The sequence below is a fragment of the Pleurodeles waltl genome, chromosome 7 (genome assembly GCF_031143425.1).
Source record: "Pleurodeles waltl isolate 20211129_DDA chromosome 7, aPleWal1.hap1.20221129, whole genome shotgun sequence".
Taxonomy (NCBI): domain Eukaryota; kingdom Metazoa; phylum Chordata; class Amphibia; order Caudata; family Salamandridae; genus Pleurodeles; species Pleurodeles waltl.
This window is the reverse complement of record NC_090446.1, coordinates 307,597,474-307,618,173: the sequence shown is the minus strand read 5'-3', so window position 1 is coordinate 307,618,173 and position 20,700 is coordinate 307,597,474. Positions and strand designations below refer to the sequence as shown.

At 41.4% G+C, this 20,700-nt stretch overlaps 1 protein-coding gene across 3 annotated transcripts in view; it reads left to right on the top strand.

The window, feature by feature from the left end:
• KIAA1755 (KIAA1755 ortholog) overlaps positions 1-17,066 on the top strand; it is a 517,033-nt gene extending 499,967 nt beyond the window's left edge. For all 3 annotated transcript variants that reach the window (XM_069243743.1, XM_069243744.1, XM_069243742.1), the window contains exon 23: positions 13,495-17,066. In XM_069243743.1, coding sequence (XP_069099844.1) covers positions 13,495-13,500 — 6 coding nt within the window. In that variant the 3' untranslated portion in view covers positions 13,501-17,066. The remainder of the gene's footprint in view (positions 1-13,494) is intronic.
• The last annotated feature ends 3,634 nt before the right edge of the window (positions 17,067-20,700 follow it).

Below are 20,700 nucleotides of genomic sequence, written 5' to 3'. Positions count from 1 at the left end.
ACTCCAAATAGCATTCCAAACTCATGTTCTTCTGTCCACCATGCCACTTCAGTTTGAGTCCTTCCGTGTGCAAATCAGTCTTGACCCTGCTCCAATAGAAACAGTCCAACCTGCATTGCTAGGTCAGTCCTGCCTGAACTGGATCACAAGCAAACCAAGGTTTTGCCCAGGTATGGGGTTCTTAATTTGTGTGTAGCCCAACATAAGGACTTTTCTTGGCAGTTTGCCCGTTGAGGCAGGCCTGGGCCTGTTGGAACAAGATTAAGGTTGATTTGCATATTTCTGGGTCTAGTCTGAGGTGGCATAGTGGGCAAAAGAATGATGGGTTGGAATGTTACCCCGAATGACTGCCTTAGTTGGACAACTTGCAATCATCCCACCCATTATCTTTTGTATGTTTGATGTAACGCCCTAAGAGGCTAAGTGTATGCCTACTCATGGGTCCCTTGCTTGCTGTAGTACTGGAACCATTCTGCATTTGACTGACAAGTCACAATCAGGGCGAAACTGGTCTTGGCTTACTTGTTTTTGGTTCGGAGAGGACCTGGCTTGGCAATTCAGGCTGGACGGTTCCTATTGGAGAGGGCTGAAGACGGATATGTATATGCTGGGTGTAATCTGAGGTGGCATAGTGGCCAAAAAACGATGGGTTGGGATGCTATCTGGAGCAAATGTAAATGGGTCCACTAACTGCAAGGATTCCTGCAATCATATTTTGTATGTTTGCTCATATTTCACTGCTAAGATTGGCTTTGAGATTAAAGCATGGCATGCTCCTTTGTCGAAATAGAACTGGAGCACCTTTTTAAATGTTATTTTGTAATTATTGGTAATATCCTTCACACCTCTTTGGGTCACCATATCAAATTCACTTGTGACTAAGATCTTGTGTTGATGCCTTACACTTATACCAATCTCCTCATTAAAGTGCCTTCCCAAGACAATCTGATGCTATCCAAGAAGTAGCCTAATTTTCAGGCACTTTGTTTTTCCACCACACTTTACCCCCAAGCGTGCAGCAGGATATCTTTGTTCTTGTTAAGGGAGTTACAGTGCGTTCTGTTTATGGTTTGTGAGTCTTCATGGGGACAACGTTGCTAAGTGCAGAGTCCCACTGCTTACATTACAGCAAAGGCAGGAATATCCAAGATTCATCTATCCATGTTCCTCAACATCTGAGACAGTTTCATTTCAACAGTTCCTTGCCTGACTGTGGCACGGTACCTGCCATATAGTTCTAAGCCAACCAAGATGTAACCACCTCACTGTTCCCAACCATAGCTTTTCTTAAGGGTGGAGGCAATCAAGAATCCTAAAGTAAATTTTATGATCCGGGAAGGGGTCTGCGGGGAGAAGCAAGGCCACTGGTTATTTGGTTGCTTTACAGGAACCCATGCTTTGTAGTTTCATGTACTGCAACAAATATTCACAACACTGTGCCACTGAAGTGTTGCCTGTTCTTTTAAGAAACTTAGGATGATTTTGGCTTTGACTATGCTGTTGAAAATTTGTTATTCAACCCTGCCTCCCTCTGATTCAGACCTCATGGTAAAAGAATGTCAAAAGTTTTGGCAAATTCTTGGAGTCCACGTCAATGGCACATGTTCTTTTACTAACCCCAAGCAGCAAAGTCACCATCCCAAGCAGCCATTCTGCGATCTGGAACTCACTGCCGAGGGACAACAAGGTATCAGCAAATCAACAAAGTCACATCAGGGACCATTTTCATAGATGGAGCCTATAAGTATTGTGCAAACACTCTTATTTGGCCCTTATTGAAGAAGGATAACAAAGCAGTGCCAAACTGAGAATATCAAATTTGTGTAAACTGGGTTTCAGAAGAGGGGAACACAAAGAAATATTTTAGTGTGATACAGCTAATTACCATACTTGTGGAAGTGATGAGAACTGTCTTGTTGTCAGAAGACTGAAATCTCCTGAACCATTGAGTAACACATGTAAGCATGCATCACCTCATCACTGAGCAGGAGATCCCTAATGAGTGTCTGGAGAGTGGAGATTTCTGTGCTACACTTCTGTTTGAAGTCTTATTGGTAAGAATGGAGTATGTTATGAGATGTATTTAGCCTTGGTGGTGGATGGCACCTATTTTTGCTAATTTTCAGCGAAAATGTGAGCTTGGTTACAGGTGTTAGGTAGATTGTGGGTGCAGGGGCAGGACTGAGTTAAATACAACTTGCCTACAAATTCACAAATCTTTGTCTTTCAAAAAGAAGATACCCAAATTCATCCAACTTCCATGAGGCAAGGTTTTGCTTCACCCCACCCTTAACCCCTTCAACCAGATGTCCCACCAAAGATGGATATAACTTGACTACAAAAAAAGGGTTTGCCCCACTGTCACTCAGAGGTGCCCATAGTGATGCTCACATTTTAGAACAGCAGAGTTGCACAGGACTCTGTCATTTTTCTTTAGGAGCTTTTCACTTTGCACCTCCAAAGTCTTCGATTCTTTGGGGTTCAGTTTTGCAGATAGAGTACAGATCCTAAAAAGAGACGGTTGTTCCCTCAGTCAAACATACTATTCCTCCTTTTAATTAGAGTCGGACGTGACCGGTGTCCTATGGCATAGCCTCTGGCGATGGGAACGTTTAAATGAAGGCCCGTCGGTCAATAGGCCTTCAGTCACTGTGACAGTACATTCGCCATATTTAGGGCTGGCATTCTAGCATACATTTTTCTTACTTAGGACTGCTAGGGAAAGCATTGTGGTCCTGAATAGAAAACCAAAGAAATGACCCCATACACTGAAGAAAAGCTTGTCATGGCCGTTTGTCTTTTGTTTTTAGTAACAAACTCCTACTTTTGGGGTTTATTTTTAAAAAAACAACAGACTAGTTTGCTGAGAAGGCACATTAAACATTGCACCCACTTCTATGCCTTCAGAGAACCAACCACGTTGGTCACTCCGCTGAAGGCACAGAGCTCTCGGCTTGTGTGATGAGATCTTGTGAGACTCAGTAAAGCAGTTGAGTTTGTCTTTTGCGCGGCAAGAATTTTCTGAATTAAATGACTTGAAATGGCTAATATTATCCAGAAAAGAAAGTGTTGGTAATTTCTTAGGATGTTCTGTTGCATCATGTACAAAATGCTTTAATGTTGTTCCTAACAAATCAAACTGAATTGTTTTGATATTTTTGTTTACGTCAGTGGATACAATACCATTGTCAGGGAGTTTGAAGAAGCAGAAATAAATGCAGGAGGATGTCAAGTTCTTTGCAAATTAGTTTATTGAAGGAGCCTACGTCCGGAGCGTCTCTGCTCTGCAGCTTCCAGGAGCAACTGCCTCGCAGCTGCACTTAGAACCCACGGAGCAGAAACGCTTGCCCGGGTATAATAATTAAATGAACATAGGCAACGAAGCATATCATGCACTGAACAATAACTATTCCAAAGGAATGTCAGCATCAAAGCAGGACTAAGTGCGAGTACTACATAAGTAAAGTACAGCATTACATTTTCTTCCCCTTAATAAAAGAAAGAAGCAAAATTATCAAGTTGGTTAATGAAAAACAACATATTTCTACCATGCTGGCATTGCAACATTGCGAGAATATCTTGTTTTCAAATTGTCCTCATTCTGTGCTGGCTGACTCCTCTTGTGGTTGTTGCAATTCATTAACATTGGCAGCATGCAAACCTGTATCTAAGTCATTGGTACAACAAGATGACGATCCCTTATTGGGAATATTTGAACAGTTTAACTGATGAGAAACATTACCATCAAAATCAGGCAATGTAAGTCTAGAAATATTTGCTCTGAATAAATCAAAATTTGTGGTATTCATGGTTAGCCAAAATGCATTAATGCACAATTCATTTCCCTGCAGCTTTTTAGACTACATTATTTTTCTAGCTTGTTCTTGATTAAGTTGAAATGCAGTTCTTGTTGTATACAAAGTGGAACCAGTGCCACTTAGAACGAGAGAAGATCTCAAGTTGTTACTAGACAAACGGGTTACTGATGGGGTAATAACCACCACAGATTTTTCTGGATGGGTCAGCCCCATTGTTATAGTTCGGACAAAAGCAGGGACATTCGTTTGTGTGCTGATGTGCACTCTCTTAATAGAAACATAGTTGTAGATTGTCACCCCTTGACAAAAATTCAGGATACTTTTGGGCATATTTATACTCTGTTTGCGCTGAATGTGCGTCAAATTTTTTGACGCACAATCGGCGCAAACCCTGCCCCATATTTATACTTTGACGTCCGACCCCACTGGTGTAAAAATTCCACTATGTGCGTCATTTTATGGAAGGGGGAACCAGCCTTGCGTTAATTATATGCAAGGTAGGCGTTCCCTTCCAAAAAATGACTTTAAGGCCTGTGCCCCTTATTTATACTCTGGCGTCATTTTGACGCACAGGAGGGGGTGGGCCTTAAAAAACGGTGCACAGCCTGATGTGCACCGTTTTTTAACGCCTGGGTCAGGGCAGGCGTTAAGGGACCTGTGGGCTCGGAAGGAGCCCAGAGGTGCCCTCCCCTGCCCCCAGGGACACCCCCTGCCACCCTTGCCCACCCCAGGAGGACACCCAAGGATGGAGGGACCCATCCCAGGGAAGTAAAGGTAAGTTCGGGTAAGTATTTTTTTCCGATTTTTTTTTGTGGCTTAGAGGGGCCTGATTTGGGCCCCCCTACATGCCACTATGCCCAATGGCCATGCCCAGGGGACATAAGTCCCCTGGGCATGGCCATTGGGCAAGGGGGCATGACTCCTGTCTTTGCTAAGACAGGAGTCATGTCAATGGAGGTTGGGCGTAAAAAAAAATGTCGCAAATCCGGTTTGAGGCCTGAATTTTGCCTCAGACCTGACGTGCACCATTTTTTGACGCACAACCCCCATTTTCCCATACGCCGGCGCTGCCTGGTGTGAGTCATTTTTTTGACGCACTCCAGTCCGCAGCGCCGGCTAACGTCATTCCATTAATAAGGCACCCGCATGGTGCGTTGGAATGGCGTTAGCCGGCGGTAAAATTTTTGACGCACAACTGCGTTGGCGCAGTTGTGCATCAAAAAGTATAAATATGGGCCTTTATTCTTAATATTTCCAATCTTAGTGTTGCATACTTCAGGGTATTTCTTTACAATAGTATCCACATCAATGTGATCATTATTTACAAGGGAAATACAAATGTCATTAATTTGTACAGGATTGTCTGCTCCAGGTGCAAGTATAAGACCCATTTTTGCTAACTTCTGCCACCCAACAATGTTTTTACATTTTACTTCCACATAAATCTTTGCTTTTATGTGTTTACCTAGACAAGTTACCTGTTCCAAAAAGTATCCCAGCATGGTAATGTCTTGATCCCCATATGCTTTAGGTAGGATGGCAGTAGGTTGTAAGGATATGTTGCTGAAATTATGGTTACTGGAGCACCAGAATCTGCCAACATGTTTATCAACATGTTGCCAATTTTAACATCACAAAATGGACCTTTTACCTTTTTAGTCATAGGAGTATCTACAGCAGTGATAACTATCATCTGGCTCAAATCACATACTCTTTTGAAAGTGTTCTTCGTCCAGATCTACATTGCTTACTTGGAAAACAGTTTTACTCCCTCTACATACAGTTTGGAAATTACCTATTTTGCAACACTTAATGCAGCATTTACCAATTGCAGGACGAGCAGTGCTGTTGCCCAAATGTTCATGTGATCCACACCTGTAAGATGAAACAATATTTCTTTTTTGTGAAGGTTTGATGACTTTGTCTCTGATGGATAGAGCATCCTCTGAGTCAGTGTTAGTCGGTGTGATGTTAGCTGTGTCACTAGAAATACGTGCTTGATATGATAGCACGTTCAGTGCCTTTGGCTAAATCTATTACTTCAGCAAGGGATATATCTCTACATCTGAGGATAAGTTCTTGTATTTGTTTAGAAGAACAGCTTATACAAATTGATCCCTTATATAAGTTTCTAAAGATGGACCAAAATTGCATGTTGAAGCCAGATTACGTAAATCTGAAATATACTCCTTGACAGGTTCATCTTGATGTTGTTTGCATTTGAAAAAAATATATGTTTCTAGTAATACACTGGACTGGTCCATAAACTTGTTACTTAATTTCTTCACAGCTTCAATGTATACACCCAGTTATTGCCATCTCCTGAGGGAGGGATTAACTCAGGCCAGTTATCAAAAAAGTGTTGGCCTTCGTGCCCCAAGTGACTGAACAGTGGGGCAAGTTTCCTCTTAGGAGTAAACCTTTCAGCATCAATCTTAATTAAAAAAATGCTCAAATGAGCGAAACCAAACTTTCCAAGGTACTAGTGGCTTTGCTAGAAATATGAGAAAAGGTATCAATTGTACCAACTTATGTTGAGTTGCCATTATGTAGGAATAAGCAAACAATAGGGTTCTGCCCCTACCTAAAAGTTGAGGTAAAAGCCTCCTCTCAGAAATGTCCTAGTAAATGTTCTGATCGATGATTGAATAATCATGTTTTAGCACGTTGAAATACACAATTTCTATACTGCAATATGGTCGGGTAGCCCAATACAAGATGGACGCCACGCGTAAAGTGATGATGTCACCGACATGTGACAGTCACATGATTTTGACAAGACCAATAGAATCCTGCCGGAGTTTGAAAGATGCCTGCAGCACGTGGAAGATAACTGCAGCCAATGGAAAAAGAAGCCCTTGCTTGTTCCTGGCCAGTTGAAAATGTTAAAACATTCAAATGGGGAACACGTTTTGAGATCTACACAGATCATAAACCCCTCTTGCATCTACTGAATGGAAATGGAACTGGAAAAGCTTCAGCTAGGTTAGTAAGACTCCTGTCACGTCTGCAAGAGTTTAACTTTACCATTAAATATATTTATGGTGTATGTAATGGCAGGGCTGACTGTCTCTAAAGAATGTCTCTCACAACGTGAAGATGATTCAGATGAGGTGGAATGTGTTTTAGCCGCTTTGGAAGATGTTTTAAAGTCTTCAGGTGTTGTACAATATAAAGATTGATTGTCAGCAATGGCAAAAGATGGAGTTCTATGCAAAGCCACTGGTTTTGTTAAAAGGGTTGGCCCAAAGAAAGATCTTTGCCCTCCCCTCTAAAGCCTTTTGCACAAATTACAAGTGAACTGTCCATTGTGAAAGGTAATCTTAAGCAAGCTGATCTCTGTATACCTCCCATAGTTAATTTGAGAGCTATGTATTAAAATCGCTCATGAAGGCCATTAAGGTATTGGGGGAACTTTAAGAAACTTGAAACAACATTTTTGGTGGCCTTCTATGGACAATCAGTTTTCAAAATGGATTGACAATTGTACCACATACCTTTTAACTGACAAACGCTGGAAGACAATTGCGGTGGAGCAAACACACATTCCTAAAAGCCGCTGTTTAAGACCTGCCACCTGTGTCAGCCCTTGAAAACAAAGCAGAGTATATGTAGATAAAGGTGAACCGGAAGCGTTTAAACTGCTGCAGGGAGGTGGTGTGCTCCCCCAGGGTTTCCTTTGTCACCAAAATGAAGAGGGGAAAAAAACTCACGAGGATATGAAGTTCTTTGTAAATAAGTTCATTGAAGGAGCCCATGTCTGGAGCGTCTCTGCTCTGCGGCCTCCAGGAGCAACTGCCTCGCAGCTGCACTTAGAACCCACAGGGCAGAAACGCTTGCACAGGGATATAAGGAAATGAACACAGGCAGAGAAACATATGATGCATTGAACAATAACAATTCCAAAGGAGTGTGAACATCAAAGCAGGACTAAGTGCTGGTACTACACAAGTAAAGTGCAACATTACAGTAGCTTGTATTCCTTAAGGGGCCATATATTACTCTCACTTGTCCAGTTCATCCTACTTACGTACCTCAAAATCTCCACCCCCCAATATATTTTATATTTTTTTCTTATCAAGCTCTCTTTCTTATTCCTTTTCTTCATCTTTCTGAATCAGCAGTCTATGGTAAAAAAGGTTTTTTGAGTGAAGCTAAAAGTTTGATTCTGAAATGTCACCACTAGTTTTGGCATAGGTTGTGGTATAAGCTGCTGGTGCTCCATCCTTAGGAAAGGGTAACATTTTCTTTTCCTCAGCAGATATTTTCATGAGACTCCACTTGGTCCTGTGAAGGGTAGATACCTCTTTCTACATTGTAGGGAGTTGTTAAGAGCCTTTTTAACATCTTAACTTCCCTCTCTCTACAGTTTTTAGCAAAGTGTCCCTTTCTGTCACATTTCCTGTATGTAGCATTGTATGCCTGACAGTTAGCATTGTTTGAGAGGCAGTTGGTGCTACCACATAGGAAACATTTTAAATTACTTCTTTCCTGTTTGTTTTTTGTATGAAGGTTTATTTCTTTTTGTATTTTGCATACCTCTTTAGGGGATTTTTCTTTATGAATTTCTGTAATTCTCTTGGTGGTAATTTATCTAATGCAGAACAAAACTACTCCATAATTGAAAAGAAGGCTATGGGTAGCTTCTGGGCCATAAAACATGTATTTCTTTTTTATGGGTCACATCATTTACCAAACACATTGACCACAAACCCCTCACTTTTATGTTCACATCTAAAGGATACAACAACAGTATGATGAGAATTGGTAAATGGAAGTTGGGTTTGGAAGGATTCACTTTCATGATTGAGTTCTTACCAGGTAAACTTAAGCCAGAAGCAGTCTACCTTTCAAGAGCACATGCAACAAATCCTAGAAGGGGTCCACAACACTCTATGCTTCCAAGACAACATATTACTATATGGAAAGGATTTCCATGAACATAATCAAATTCTAAGACAAGTCCTAGAGAGGTTGATGAATGTTGGATTAACCTTAAGAAGAGAACTATGGCAATTGTGGGACACCATCATTGATTAATTGGGACACACTCCATCAAAAGAAGATTTTAGACCCCAAATGTGCCTTATTGTTACAGCAGATAGGCACCTCACCCTAAGAAGAAGGAGGAGCTCAATCATTCTTTTGGCAGAGTGCATGTCAAAGTATGTAAGTAACTTTTCAAACAGTGCAGATTTCCGAACTATACCAAAAAAAAGCCTCTTCACTCATTTGGAGTCAGAAGTTTCAAGAAGTATTTGAGACATTGAAGCCAGCGATAATAAGTGCACCTTCCCTAGGAACTTTAGACACAAAAAAGAAAACTATATTAACCCCAGACACCTGCAACAAAGGGTTAGATGCCACTTTTTCACAAATAGTGGATTGCAAAGAAGTAATTGCAGCTTTTTCTAAGAGGTGCTTATCTAATGCAAAACAAACTACTTCATAATTGAAGAGGAAACACTGGGTTGCTTCTAGGCCATAAAACATTTCAAGTTCCTTTTATTAGGGCCTACTGTTCACTACACACACAAACGATAAAGCCCTCACATTTGTGTTCACATCTAAAGGATCCAACAATAGTACGCCAAGAATTGCTAAATAGAACTGGGGATTAGAAGGATTTTCTCTCAAGATAGAGTACTTACCAGGTAAATATAACCCAGGAGCAGACTACTTTTCAAGAGTACCAATAGAAGGAGGGGAACAAAAACACATTTTGAATGCCCCGATCATGCCTAATAACTGCACTAAGTTAGAGGAGTCTGAATGGAAGAAACATATGGAAGAGGATTCAGTTGTACAAGGTGTCAAGAAGTACATCACAGGCTGATGGCCTACAAAGTGCAGAGAACATGAAGAAGGTTTGAAGGAATTTTTGGGAGGTCAGACATGAATTAACTATAGATCATGATTTGGTATTTCATAATACAAACATAATACCACCCATGGGTTTGAGAAGCAAAATAGTCATTTTAGCTCATGAGGGACATCTAGGCAGAAGCCTCACTAACAATCGAGCGAGATCTATGTTTTGTTTTCAAAGATGGACACATATATATAGAGCGTAAGGTTAAGGATTGTGTTTGCTGTTCCTTAAGTGACAAGAGCAAAACTGTACGTAAACCACCATTGTCTCCTGCTGAGGTTCCTAATAAGACATGGATCAGACTAGCCATAGACATCATTAGCCTTATTAATTGACTAGGAGTACATACAAAATACATGTTCCTAATGATAGACTAGCATTCTCACTGGATCTGCACTAGAATGGCAAATCAGATTACAATTAGACCTCATTGGATGTTTGTGGGATAATTTCTAAACAGAAGGATTTCCTTCTACCCTAATTACCGACAATGTGGTGCAATTTACATCACAATAACTAAATGAATTCCTGGAAAAATTATATATAAAACATGAGAAGACTGCCTTATGTTGCCCCAGAGCAAATGGACTAGTAGAAAGGGCAAATAGAATGATAAAGGAAGGCTTACAATTAGCAATCACCAGTGGCATCCCATATAGAAATCCATACAAGAACTTTTAGGGACCTATCACACTACAGCTACCACGGTTACGGGCATTTCACCTTTTGCCTCTTTTAAGGGAAGAAACCCACTCACAAGAATTAATCCAAGCTGGTTAGGAGGAGGGGAAGGAGTATCAATAAATACAAGTGAAAACCAAAAGAAAATTGCTGACCACCAGAGCAAATACAAATGGTCTATGACTCTAAATGAAATGAACTAAACTAAAATGAACAAGTAGTCAGTTCGAGAATTAGTAGTGACAAAAAAAACAGGCAATAAATTACAATACAATTTCAAACCCCATTTGAATTGTTTAAGTAAAACATAATGTGCGTAAAGTAGAAAATGTTCAACTATGGAGCATGGACAGATTTGAAAATGTCCATGCTACTGCGACATTTAACCACAGCCGCAATGGTAACTGTGACAACACACACTTTGAACAAGGTCAGGGAAGTTCTCATCAAAGGACATGATTTACTCACAAATGGCATGAAGATTTTATTATGCACTAGTAAAATGTTCCCATGTAGGGGGAAAAGTGTGTTATAATCTGTCTAAAAGACATGTTTGTCACAGTAGATACCATCCATTTCCCCGTTTCTCACATAATGATATAGAATGTACTATTGTCCCTTTTGTTCCACTGCGTTCCCCTCCCCAGTAAACCTTTGGTCCTGTCATTTGAGGAGACTCGAATATGGAATGAAGCTTGTGTTTTACCTCAGTTCATCTGCCAATGAGTAATTTCACTTAGTTTCTCCATAGAATTCCCAATTTTAGGGGCATATTTACAAGCCCCTTTTGCCACCTTGCATCAGCCTAGCCTTATTTTTTGACGCTAAGGCAGCAGGCGCTAAGGTGGCCTCTTCTGCTGTCCACATTCATAAAGTGGCGTAATGCTTGCGTTGCACCACTTTGTGACCCCTTGTGCCACATTATGACTGCGTCAGTCATAATTTATGCAAGGGGGGTGTTCAGACGCAAGGAGGCCCGAACAAATAGCACAGTGAAATTTACAAGATTTCACTGCGCCATTTTTTCCATCATTCTTAATGCCTGCCGAAGGCAGGTGTTAAAATGATGCACCCATAGTAACCAATGGTCCTCCCTGTGCTATGCTGCATTAGCGTCAACATTTTTGACACTAGTGCAGCAAAGTGCCAAAATAGCACCAAAAATCTTGACACCATTGTGCTAACGACCGCCATGGTGCGCCATATTATAAATACGGTACAACCATAGTGTCGTTAGGTGGTGGTAAAGCAGTGGTCTCCAAACGTTTTAATGCCGCACCCCCCAGTTGAAAAATAAAAATCATTGGGCCCCCCTCAGAATTTTTCACAAATATTTTATAAAGATGGCAATGTTTAAATATGTATAGACATATTTAAACATTGCAGTTAAGTACTGTTACCTTTTTAAAAATGCAGTAGCATGTTTCTGCTTAAAACAAAACACTGTTATCTGTGTAATGCTGCTTTTGGCCAGAGCGTGGTGCTCCCCACTGGGGTCCCTTGAAGCCCCCCTAGGGGGACCCATCCCCAAGTTTGAAGATGCCTGCGATAGGGGATGCAGCGCCACTTTCCTTGCGCCCCAGAGCACCACCCTACTGCCACCATGTGTACGCCCTATTTAAAATACGGCACACCATGGCGAATGGTAGGGGGCAATGGCATCATATTTTTTACGCTATTGATGTACTCTGCAGGAGTAGCGACAAAATATTGGTACTACTCCTGCAGAGTACATAGGGGTCCATTATAAATAATGGAAGTCCCCTTTTAATGCCTTCTCTGAGCAGGTATTAAAAGTGCCGAAAGAAATAGTGCAAGGAACTCCAGGGTGGTCTCTGGGCACCTAGGGATGGAAACACAAGTAGGGGAAGAGAATAACAATCAGTTGGAACATAGACAGCCTATCAACCTGCAGTTGGTTGGAGTCTGTCGTTATAGAGCCTGCCTCATAATGAAAAACGGTAGCCATGGCAAGCCAAGAGTGCATGCATCTGCTCATCGTTTTCAGGTGTCTAGTCATCACCTGATTTCCAGGACTGGCAGCTTTGCATTTACCAATGTACATATTTATCAACATAAGTTAACATTTATAAATCCTTTCATGCCAAATGCTGTTGAGTTAAAGGCCGAGAACTGGCTGAGGGTGTTTGACATGGCATGGGGCTACCCCATTCGCAAGTCAACTCCATCTTATTCTCTTCTCATTGGCATAGTTCATTCAATTGCTGCCTAAACAAACACATTTTGAGAATATATAAGAACTAAGTACACCTAGACATGTCAATCCCAACTCACTTGAAGAGTATGCTGGTCCTGAGACACTTTGACAAGAACCTCTTAAAATCATTAGGTCAAACCACTTGATTATGAACATTCATGAGGCTGCCATAATCAAACACAACTCACTTACGGTTCCATTTCTCAACCAGTAACAGCTTTCTCCACTAGTATATATAAACAATAATAAAAGGCTTCATATACTGTAGGTCTGTTCTAGGTTTGTCATACAAATTGCTTCATATGTTTTTGTGTTAAAAGTGCAGGCAGCTTTTGTTGCGTAACCATTAAAATGATATGTTAACTAGTCTGGGTTGGTCAGATATTCTGATCATATACTTAATAATGTGCTTTGTAATGCTTGTTTTTTTTAACTCGAGTTATTCACTTTTAACTTTAAGTATGTAGAAGATAAAAATTGAAGGTGTCTAGAAGGTGACAGTTTCATTGTATATAATTGTTGCCTTTTATAGGTCTAGTTCAGCAGATTACCTTTTATCTATTTTTCTTATTCATGATTGTACAACTGTGCTTAGTCAGTATGATACATTCAAAATATTGATGGGCTCTAGGGCTTGCATGTAGGATAGACATTCACAAGAAATGTTTTAGTGTGCTGCATATTATTGTAGATTTGTTACCCTATATTTTTCCTTGTTATAATGCATACTGATTAAGTTATTTTTTGCGCAATGAGATTACAGTTTTTTACTGTTGTAACATATGCTTGCCTGTGGAGGGAGTGTCATATTAATATTTGGGGTGATTAATCTCTTCAGTATAAACTAGCATTTCTCATTGATTCAATGGGTTATTTTAATTTTTGATTTTTGTTCTTTGCCATAGCGGTGAGAGGTCCTGCTTGAGATGATTGAATTTCTCCTGTTATCCAAAAGATTCGAGGGAGTAAGAATAATCATTCGTAAATGTCAAGGGAGGTGACCATAAAACCCTCTGATTCCTGACAACGAATTACATTTAAATGGAACCAGCTACCAAAATGTGTTTTACATACTACAACCAGAGAGCACTACTGCGTCACCTACAATGCACCCTTTTATTAGAAACTTCTTCAAACAGCACAATCACTACAAATCGCGTCCCACAACCATACCTTTCAGTACTTCAACAAAGTAACAAAATGGATCATTGCACCGTTGATAACTTACAGCGCACTGCATTCTACAGTCATGCTCAGTGTCTTCAAAGTCCACAAGGCAACTGACAGCCAAAAACAAGTTACTCCTGGAACCAGAGACGACCACTTTATATGTCACCAGTCTAGGAAAGTGCATTCTACCGGTAGAGACAAAAACTCCAAATGATAGTAAAGTAATAAAGTGCATTCTCCAGCTATAGATGAGTATTTTGAGGTCCTCCAGGTTGTAGGCTCTGACAAATACTTCAAATAACACCGAACTAGTAAAGTGCATCCTGTAGTAACTGATTGCTTAAAATGACTCCATACTAACAAAGTATCGTCTGCAGTCAGTGACAGCTGCTTCAAATGACACCAAAACTAACGAAGTGTGCTCTGAACCCCGAGATAACTATTTCAAATAAATAGGACACATACTACATCCAGAGACGATCTGTTCTACTTCATAACAGCCAAATGGATCTTCAGGACAATTTCTAAAATTCAACTAAACAAGCAAGACACTTCCTACAGCGTGAGACAATATAATCAATTACATCAGTTCTGCAAGTTGCATCCTACAGCCCTGGATAATTTGACTAATCCAGCAAAATGAGTCCTGCAGTCAGAGACATCTACTTCCAATGATAACAAAGCATTCTGCACCCGGCAAAACCAATGAAACTAAAACAAAATTAACAGAACATATTCTGCATCAAGAGACCACCCCTTCAGCTTCAAAAACACTGCTGTCTCCATCCTGCAGGCACGGACCTCTGTTCAGATTCCACAGTGCTAACTACATGCATCCTACTGCAAGACTCAATCTGTTTAATTTCATAGATGCCTACAACATATAATATTATACACCTACGTTATAAACGCCATTCAAAAGTTATATACAACCACTTGAACTCTACCAACTCTACCAAATCAATAAACAGCAATGTACAGCAAAGGGCAATTACTCAAATCTTCATCAAACAAATAAACATTCTGCTAACCCCAGGGACCTGTTCATACTTGATTAAACCAACTATATGCCTATTACACTCATCAAGTAAGAGGCAAACACTTTAAACATGTCCAACCTGACACACTTGATACTACAACTAGACATAAGCTCCTTAATCTTAACAATGCCTATCAAATAAACAGACAGCCATAAACAACAATTAACACATCCCAGAACCAACAAATTGTATTACAAAGGTATCAACAATGTAAAGACTTCCAAATCTACAACCAACAGACACAGATCCCAGGCCAGAATAAAACATTTCTGTGATCAATGAAGACTCCAAAGTGCACATCTTAAAATAAGCACTAACGTTGGCAAAGAAATGGAATTTAACTATCAAACACTTTAACATCGGCGATGAATCTCACATCAAAGAGCCAAGAACTTCTACCCTCAACCCAATATTGTGACAGCTTCAGCATCGCAGAGACAATTGTGTTAATCTTCTCCAAATTAGCTAAGCAGACACAACATCCTTCTAGAATTCAACACCTGTGGTCACCAACCTCAATTTAGATATGAAGAAGTGAAAGCGATGAGATTTTGTATGTGAAGTGCCACTTAAAATATAAGACATGAAATAAATTCTCCATTGTATTCCAACAATCTGGTCCTCCTTGGCGTTTCCAGGTGGATTCTTATAGACTGCTGTTGTTGAAATATTGGTTTGTGCACAATCAGCAATGTGACTATCTCACCTAAAATGGGAAAATATACAGGGACAAAAAGATCAGAGACATCTACTGCACACATGTACTTCTCACTTGGAGCTCGTAATAATGAGCTGCAACAGGGAACAGCCGTGCAGAGGATACAACTCCTGCAACATTCAGTGAAGAGTATTTACTATATATTTGAATTGAAAGTGAAATAAATGAGAACTGAGTGTTTTTCTCATTTTTGTGTTGTTATCGTATTCTTTGATGCCTTCCTGCTCTTATGGCCCAGTTATATAATTGCTGTTTTCAAATATGCAGGCACTTGGGAGTCTCCTGACTAGGGCAACAGAACACAGGCGGCTCCAGTGTGTTTATATGCTGACATTATATGAGAGTTGCTCACTTTCCCTCCTGCTGTCTCCTCAGCAGAACAAAGTGTAGCACTTTGACAAGGCTAACTCGGGATACTATTTCATGAAGTGATTCACACAGAAAAGGCTGGAGTAGTGTTAATTTTGCTCAACTGCTCTCATTACCAGGGTACAGGTCCGGACTATCCACGAAAAATTGCCAAAAGGGGCATTTTGTGAATTCCTGAGTTCTAGAGGCTCGGAGTCCTGACAGCAGAGCTATCACCTATTTAAAGTAGAGCTTGACAGATTGTGGCAGGGGTACCTCTTTCATCACTGTCTCATACCTACTTTATGGGTAGGCCATTATGTGTACAACCATCACCCACGTCAAAGTGTATTTGATCGCTGTTAAACTATGAAAGGCTTTAAATCAACAATAATAGCTTAAACATGAACCCTTTCGCTGCTAGGCCTCCCATCCTCCTCACCATCTTCCTCCCCCCTCCAGTACTAAGCCTTTTTTGGCTATTTGGGGTAGTTCACGCTTAGGCCCCCATAACTTTTTGTCCACATATGATATCCTCGTCAAATGTTTTCCTGCACCCTGATTCTAAAGGGTTTGTGGATTCCCCTGTAGGGGACTGCAAAATTAACCTAAATGCTGCTAAATCTTGTTTTTGCGGGGGGGAAAGAGGGAAAAAAGTGCTGCAGAATAAAGCACCTGTTCTGTCCCTGCAAATGGCATCAAAAAAGGGTTTGAGGAGGTACAATAACCATCTTTCCAGCTTTTAGGAATAGGCAACCTTGAATCAGAAAACCAAGGGGCATATTTAAGTGCCCCAGCACCTCCTTGCTCCACATTTTTGTAACCCGTTGCACTACATTATGCATAATGTATATTTAAATTTTGTCACACACATGGTGGCGTTATTGGGGTGATATGGGGAACAAAAAAAGTGATGCTGTGCTGGGTACAGCGCCACTCTTCTTAAATATGTCCCAAAATGTTTCTACACATTTTATTGGGACATAGCCCATTTTTCCTATGTTTTGTGCTTTCAGCCTCCTTCCATTTAGTGTTAGCATTAGGTGTGAAACCAATGGTGGATTCAAGACAGCTATATATTTAAAAAAAGTGGAAAAAAATCAGAATTCAGTAAGGGGCCATTTGAGTATATCATTCAAGGTCTTCCTATAGAAAGTAATTTAAAATAAAAATAAATATTGAAATTGAGTTGAAAAAAGCAGCCATTTGTGTCTACATTTTTGTAAATTCTTCAAACTATGGCAGATTTTCAAAAGCAATATACTATTTTGTCCGCTGGACCCATCAGGTTGTGGGATGTATAGGCATTGTTGGTTCACCAAGAACCCTATGTTCCCAGAGCCAGTAACTTACTTCACCGTGCAATGGTTCCTCATTGTGTACTGGGTATACAATAATTACTTTGTTAAAACATAAAGTGTGAAATATAGGTACCAAGGAAACATATGTATTTCTGAAATGGGCACAAGATACGGCGTTTAGAAGCAGTGGTTATTTGCACATTTCTGAATTAGGGGATACCCATACTAGCATGTGAAAACTGACCCTTTTATTTGCAATGTGCACAGCTGTGGATGTTGGGCTTTTGCTCAGCCGGCACCTTGGGAAATCTAGGAAGCCTGTAAATTTTTTAAAACTAGACAGCAGGGGAATCCAGGGCGAGGTGACTTGTGTGGCTCTAACCAGGTTCTGTTACCCAGAATCCCCTGCAAACCTAAAAATATGTCTAAAAACAAATTTTCCTAACATTTCTGTGATGTAAAGTGCTGGAATCTGAGGGGACCCACAAATTTACTACCACCCAGCATTCTCCTCAGTCTCCCGATAAAAATTATACCTCACCGCCAAGTACCTGCGACAGGGAAGGGCCAAAAACATGTAGAAATTGAAGGGCGAACCAGAGCGGGTCCAGAAGAGCAGGTTTTTTTCGGGCATTTTTTAGGCTGACTCTGCTTTGGGCAGTCACACAAGTGGGGCAGAGTTTTTATCGGTATAGATAGGGCAATGCTAGGTGGTAGGTATTTTGTGGATTCCTGCAGATTCAATAAGTGTCCATCACAAAAGGTAGCGAAAATGGGTATTTTCTGGCAAAGTTGGAGGTTTGCAGGGCATTGTGGGTAAGAAAACGATGTGGGGTGCATATGAAGCACACCACCCTGGACTCCCCTAAATGTTTAGTTTTCAGAAGTATCTGAGTTTTTCAAGGTGGCAGCATACACAAGCCCAAAAAGTGCAGCCGATCACCAATGCAAGATATTTGGAGATAGTCAAGGTCCATATGTAAAATCAAAACCCAAAAGAGTCAAATGTCCTCCTGCATGCCATACAGAGGAGATGCTTTAGTCCATTGCACCCTTTAGTTGGGGTGGGGACATAATCATGCCCACCCCTCTATTTTTTTTTCCTGGCATCTAGCGGGATGTCTCTGCTGCCCAATCCCCCCGGGGCTGATTGGGGATAATTGTCTCCATCCACCCTCTGGAGGGGATGAGCAGAAAGACTGTGGTCCCATTTATTTGGGGTGGGGGAATCACCATGCCAATGGTGGCCTGCCACCACCCCTCTTTTAAAAAAAATAAAAATATTCACTGGCCTTTAGTGGTCTTTCTTCCTCCCAAGGGGCAGATTTGGGGTAGTTACCCTATCTGCCCCGTTCCCACCCCCCAGGGTTGTAGAAAGACATTGGTACCCATTTATGTGAGGTGGGGGTATGGACATGCCCATGGACGGTGGCCCCACCCCTCTTTCATAAAAACAAAAAAAAACACTTTCTGTCCCCTCCCTCCCCCCCCCAGGAGCAGAAAGATTGTGCCTGTTTTTAGGGCCACGGATGGGGGCATTGTCTTGCCCATTCTGGGCAGCCCCCACCCCCAGACCTTTCATAAAACAGTAATTCCTGGTGCCTAGAGGGCTTTCTGTCCCCCAGGGGGCAGATTGGAGGTAATAACCCTCATGCGCTCCCCAGGGGCAGCAGAATATTGTGTCTACTTTTGGGGCTGGGGGCAATGCCTTGTCCATTCCTGGCAGCACCCACCCCTATTTTATAAAAAGACAAGGACAGAAAGACTGTTCCTATTTTTGAAGGTGGGTGGGGGCATATCCTTGCTCATTCTGGGCAACCCCCCCACACTTTACTAAATAAAAAATTCCCTGGTGGTTAATTGCCTTTATGCCCTCCGGGGGGCAGATTTGGGGCTATTGCCCCCATCTGCCACCCAGCAGGTTGAGGGGAGACAGAAAAACCGAATCATATAAAATAAATTCAGGGGGAGAAAAAGCCCTTGCCCAAGGGGCCGCTCCCCCTCCATGGTGGCCTAGTGGCATTGATCTCTGGTTGGGGATCGCCCTCCTGAGGCGATCCCCAAGCAGGGATCCACTAGAGGAAGGTACCTTTGGAAAGGGGAGGTTCTCCCTTTCCAACGGTACCTCTCCCATTGAAATCGGTGTCCGGGGGCTGAGATATGCCCCTGAGCACCCAAGAAAATGAAAGCAAATGAGCTGATCGGCTCATTTTACTTTTATTTTCCCCTGTAATGATCGTCATTACAGGGGGTGCATATTTTAGACATGGTTACTGTGTTGCTGGGGAAGCTCTTCCCCAGCAACCACGTCTAAACATGTCCAAATGAAATCCCTATGGTGCCCACACCAGAGGGATTTCATGTGCCATGTGCGTGGACGGCTGGGAGCCGGCAGACACACATGAGCACTGCAGCGTTGGATGGCTCCCGGCTGTCCGACATACGCAAGGGGTTAAGTAACTTTTGAATGGAAATTGCCACTTACCTTCATACTTGTGCACTAGATTCCAAGAAGCCATCTAATTGGCCCTTCCAGATTGTAATGTACAATCAATATGAAATAGCTGCCATGCTGGTCATTAAATTGGTAAATGTGACCAGTTCAAACAGTGTCTGTCCAGGCTTCTCAGATCAGCAAGGACAGTGAAGCCAAACATTACCTGTTGAGACACACCGATTATATATGCTCTTAGTGAAAAAGGATTCTAGGGAAACACGTTTTCATAAAGCCATTCAAACCAACCTGGTTTGTTGTATTTTCTTAAAATGAGCAGTGCTCAACATGCTGGCAGATTGAACTTGATGAACCTGCTTTCTTTCACAAATTACTTCACCATGTTAATTTGCTATGAGTAGCGCATAAAATATTTTTCACTCTTCCTATGTAGCTGCTTTCCCCTATTCTATTTGTCCTCTTCTTCCTCTTGTGCCTTACTCTTTTTGAAGTACAATACCTAATTGGGAAGACACTACACACTCCCCATCCTTCCTCTGTGTTGTCACCGGGCCGTTCCTGTTCACTCCTCCTTCCTCTTCCCTTGTGTTGCCATTTCCATGTTTTCATTATTTTGCCATTTTCCTTCCACTCTGTATTTCTCTGATTTTTGCCTTCCCTAAGTCCATCTACCCATTTTCCTAATATGATTGGCTGCCCTGTCCATTCTCGTTCTCCTTCTCAGTATGTTTTCTTTTTAGTATCACACAAGAAATGGAACAAGCATTGTCAAAGCCATTATGTCTTGCCTTTAAAAAGAAAAGGTCCAAATCTTGACTTTACCATTGTTTAAAAAAAAAATCAATATGGCCACCAAAGTGTCACAATGCCTACGCAAGTACCAGCGGTCATCTTGGAATATTGTTTGGTTTAAAACCCATTCCAAGATGGCTAACAGCTTGTGACAAAGCATAGGCAGCCACATGTACGTGCACATGCATCGTCATGTCACAAAGCACGCACACACTTTGTGACACACTAAGGGCCCTATAATGAGTTTGGTGGGCCGGAATGTTGGTCTGCCAAATTCCTGACAGGGT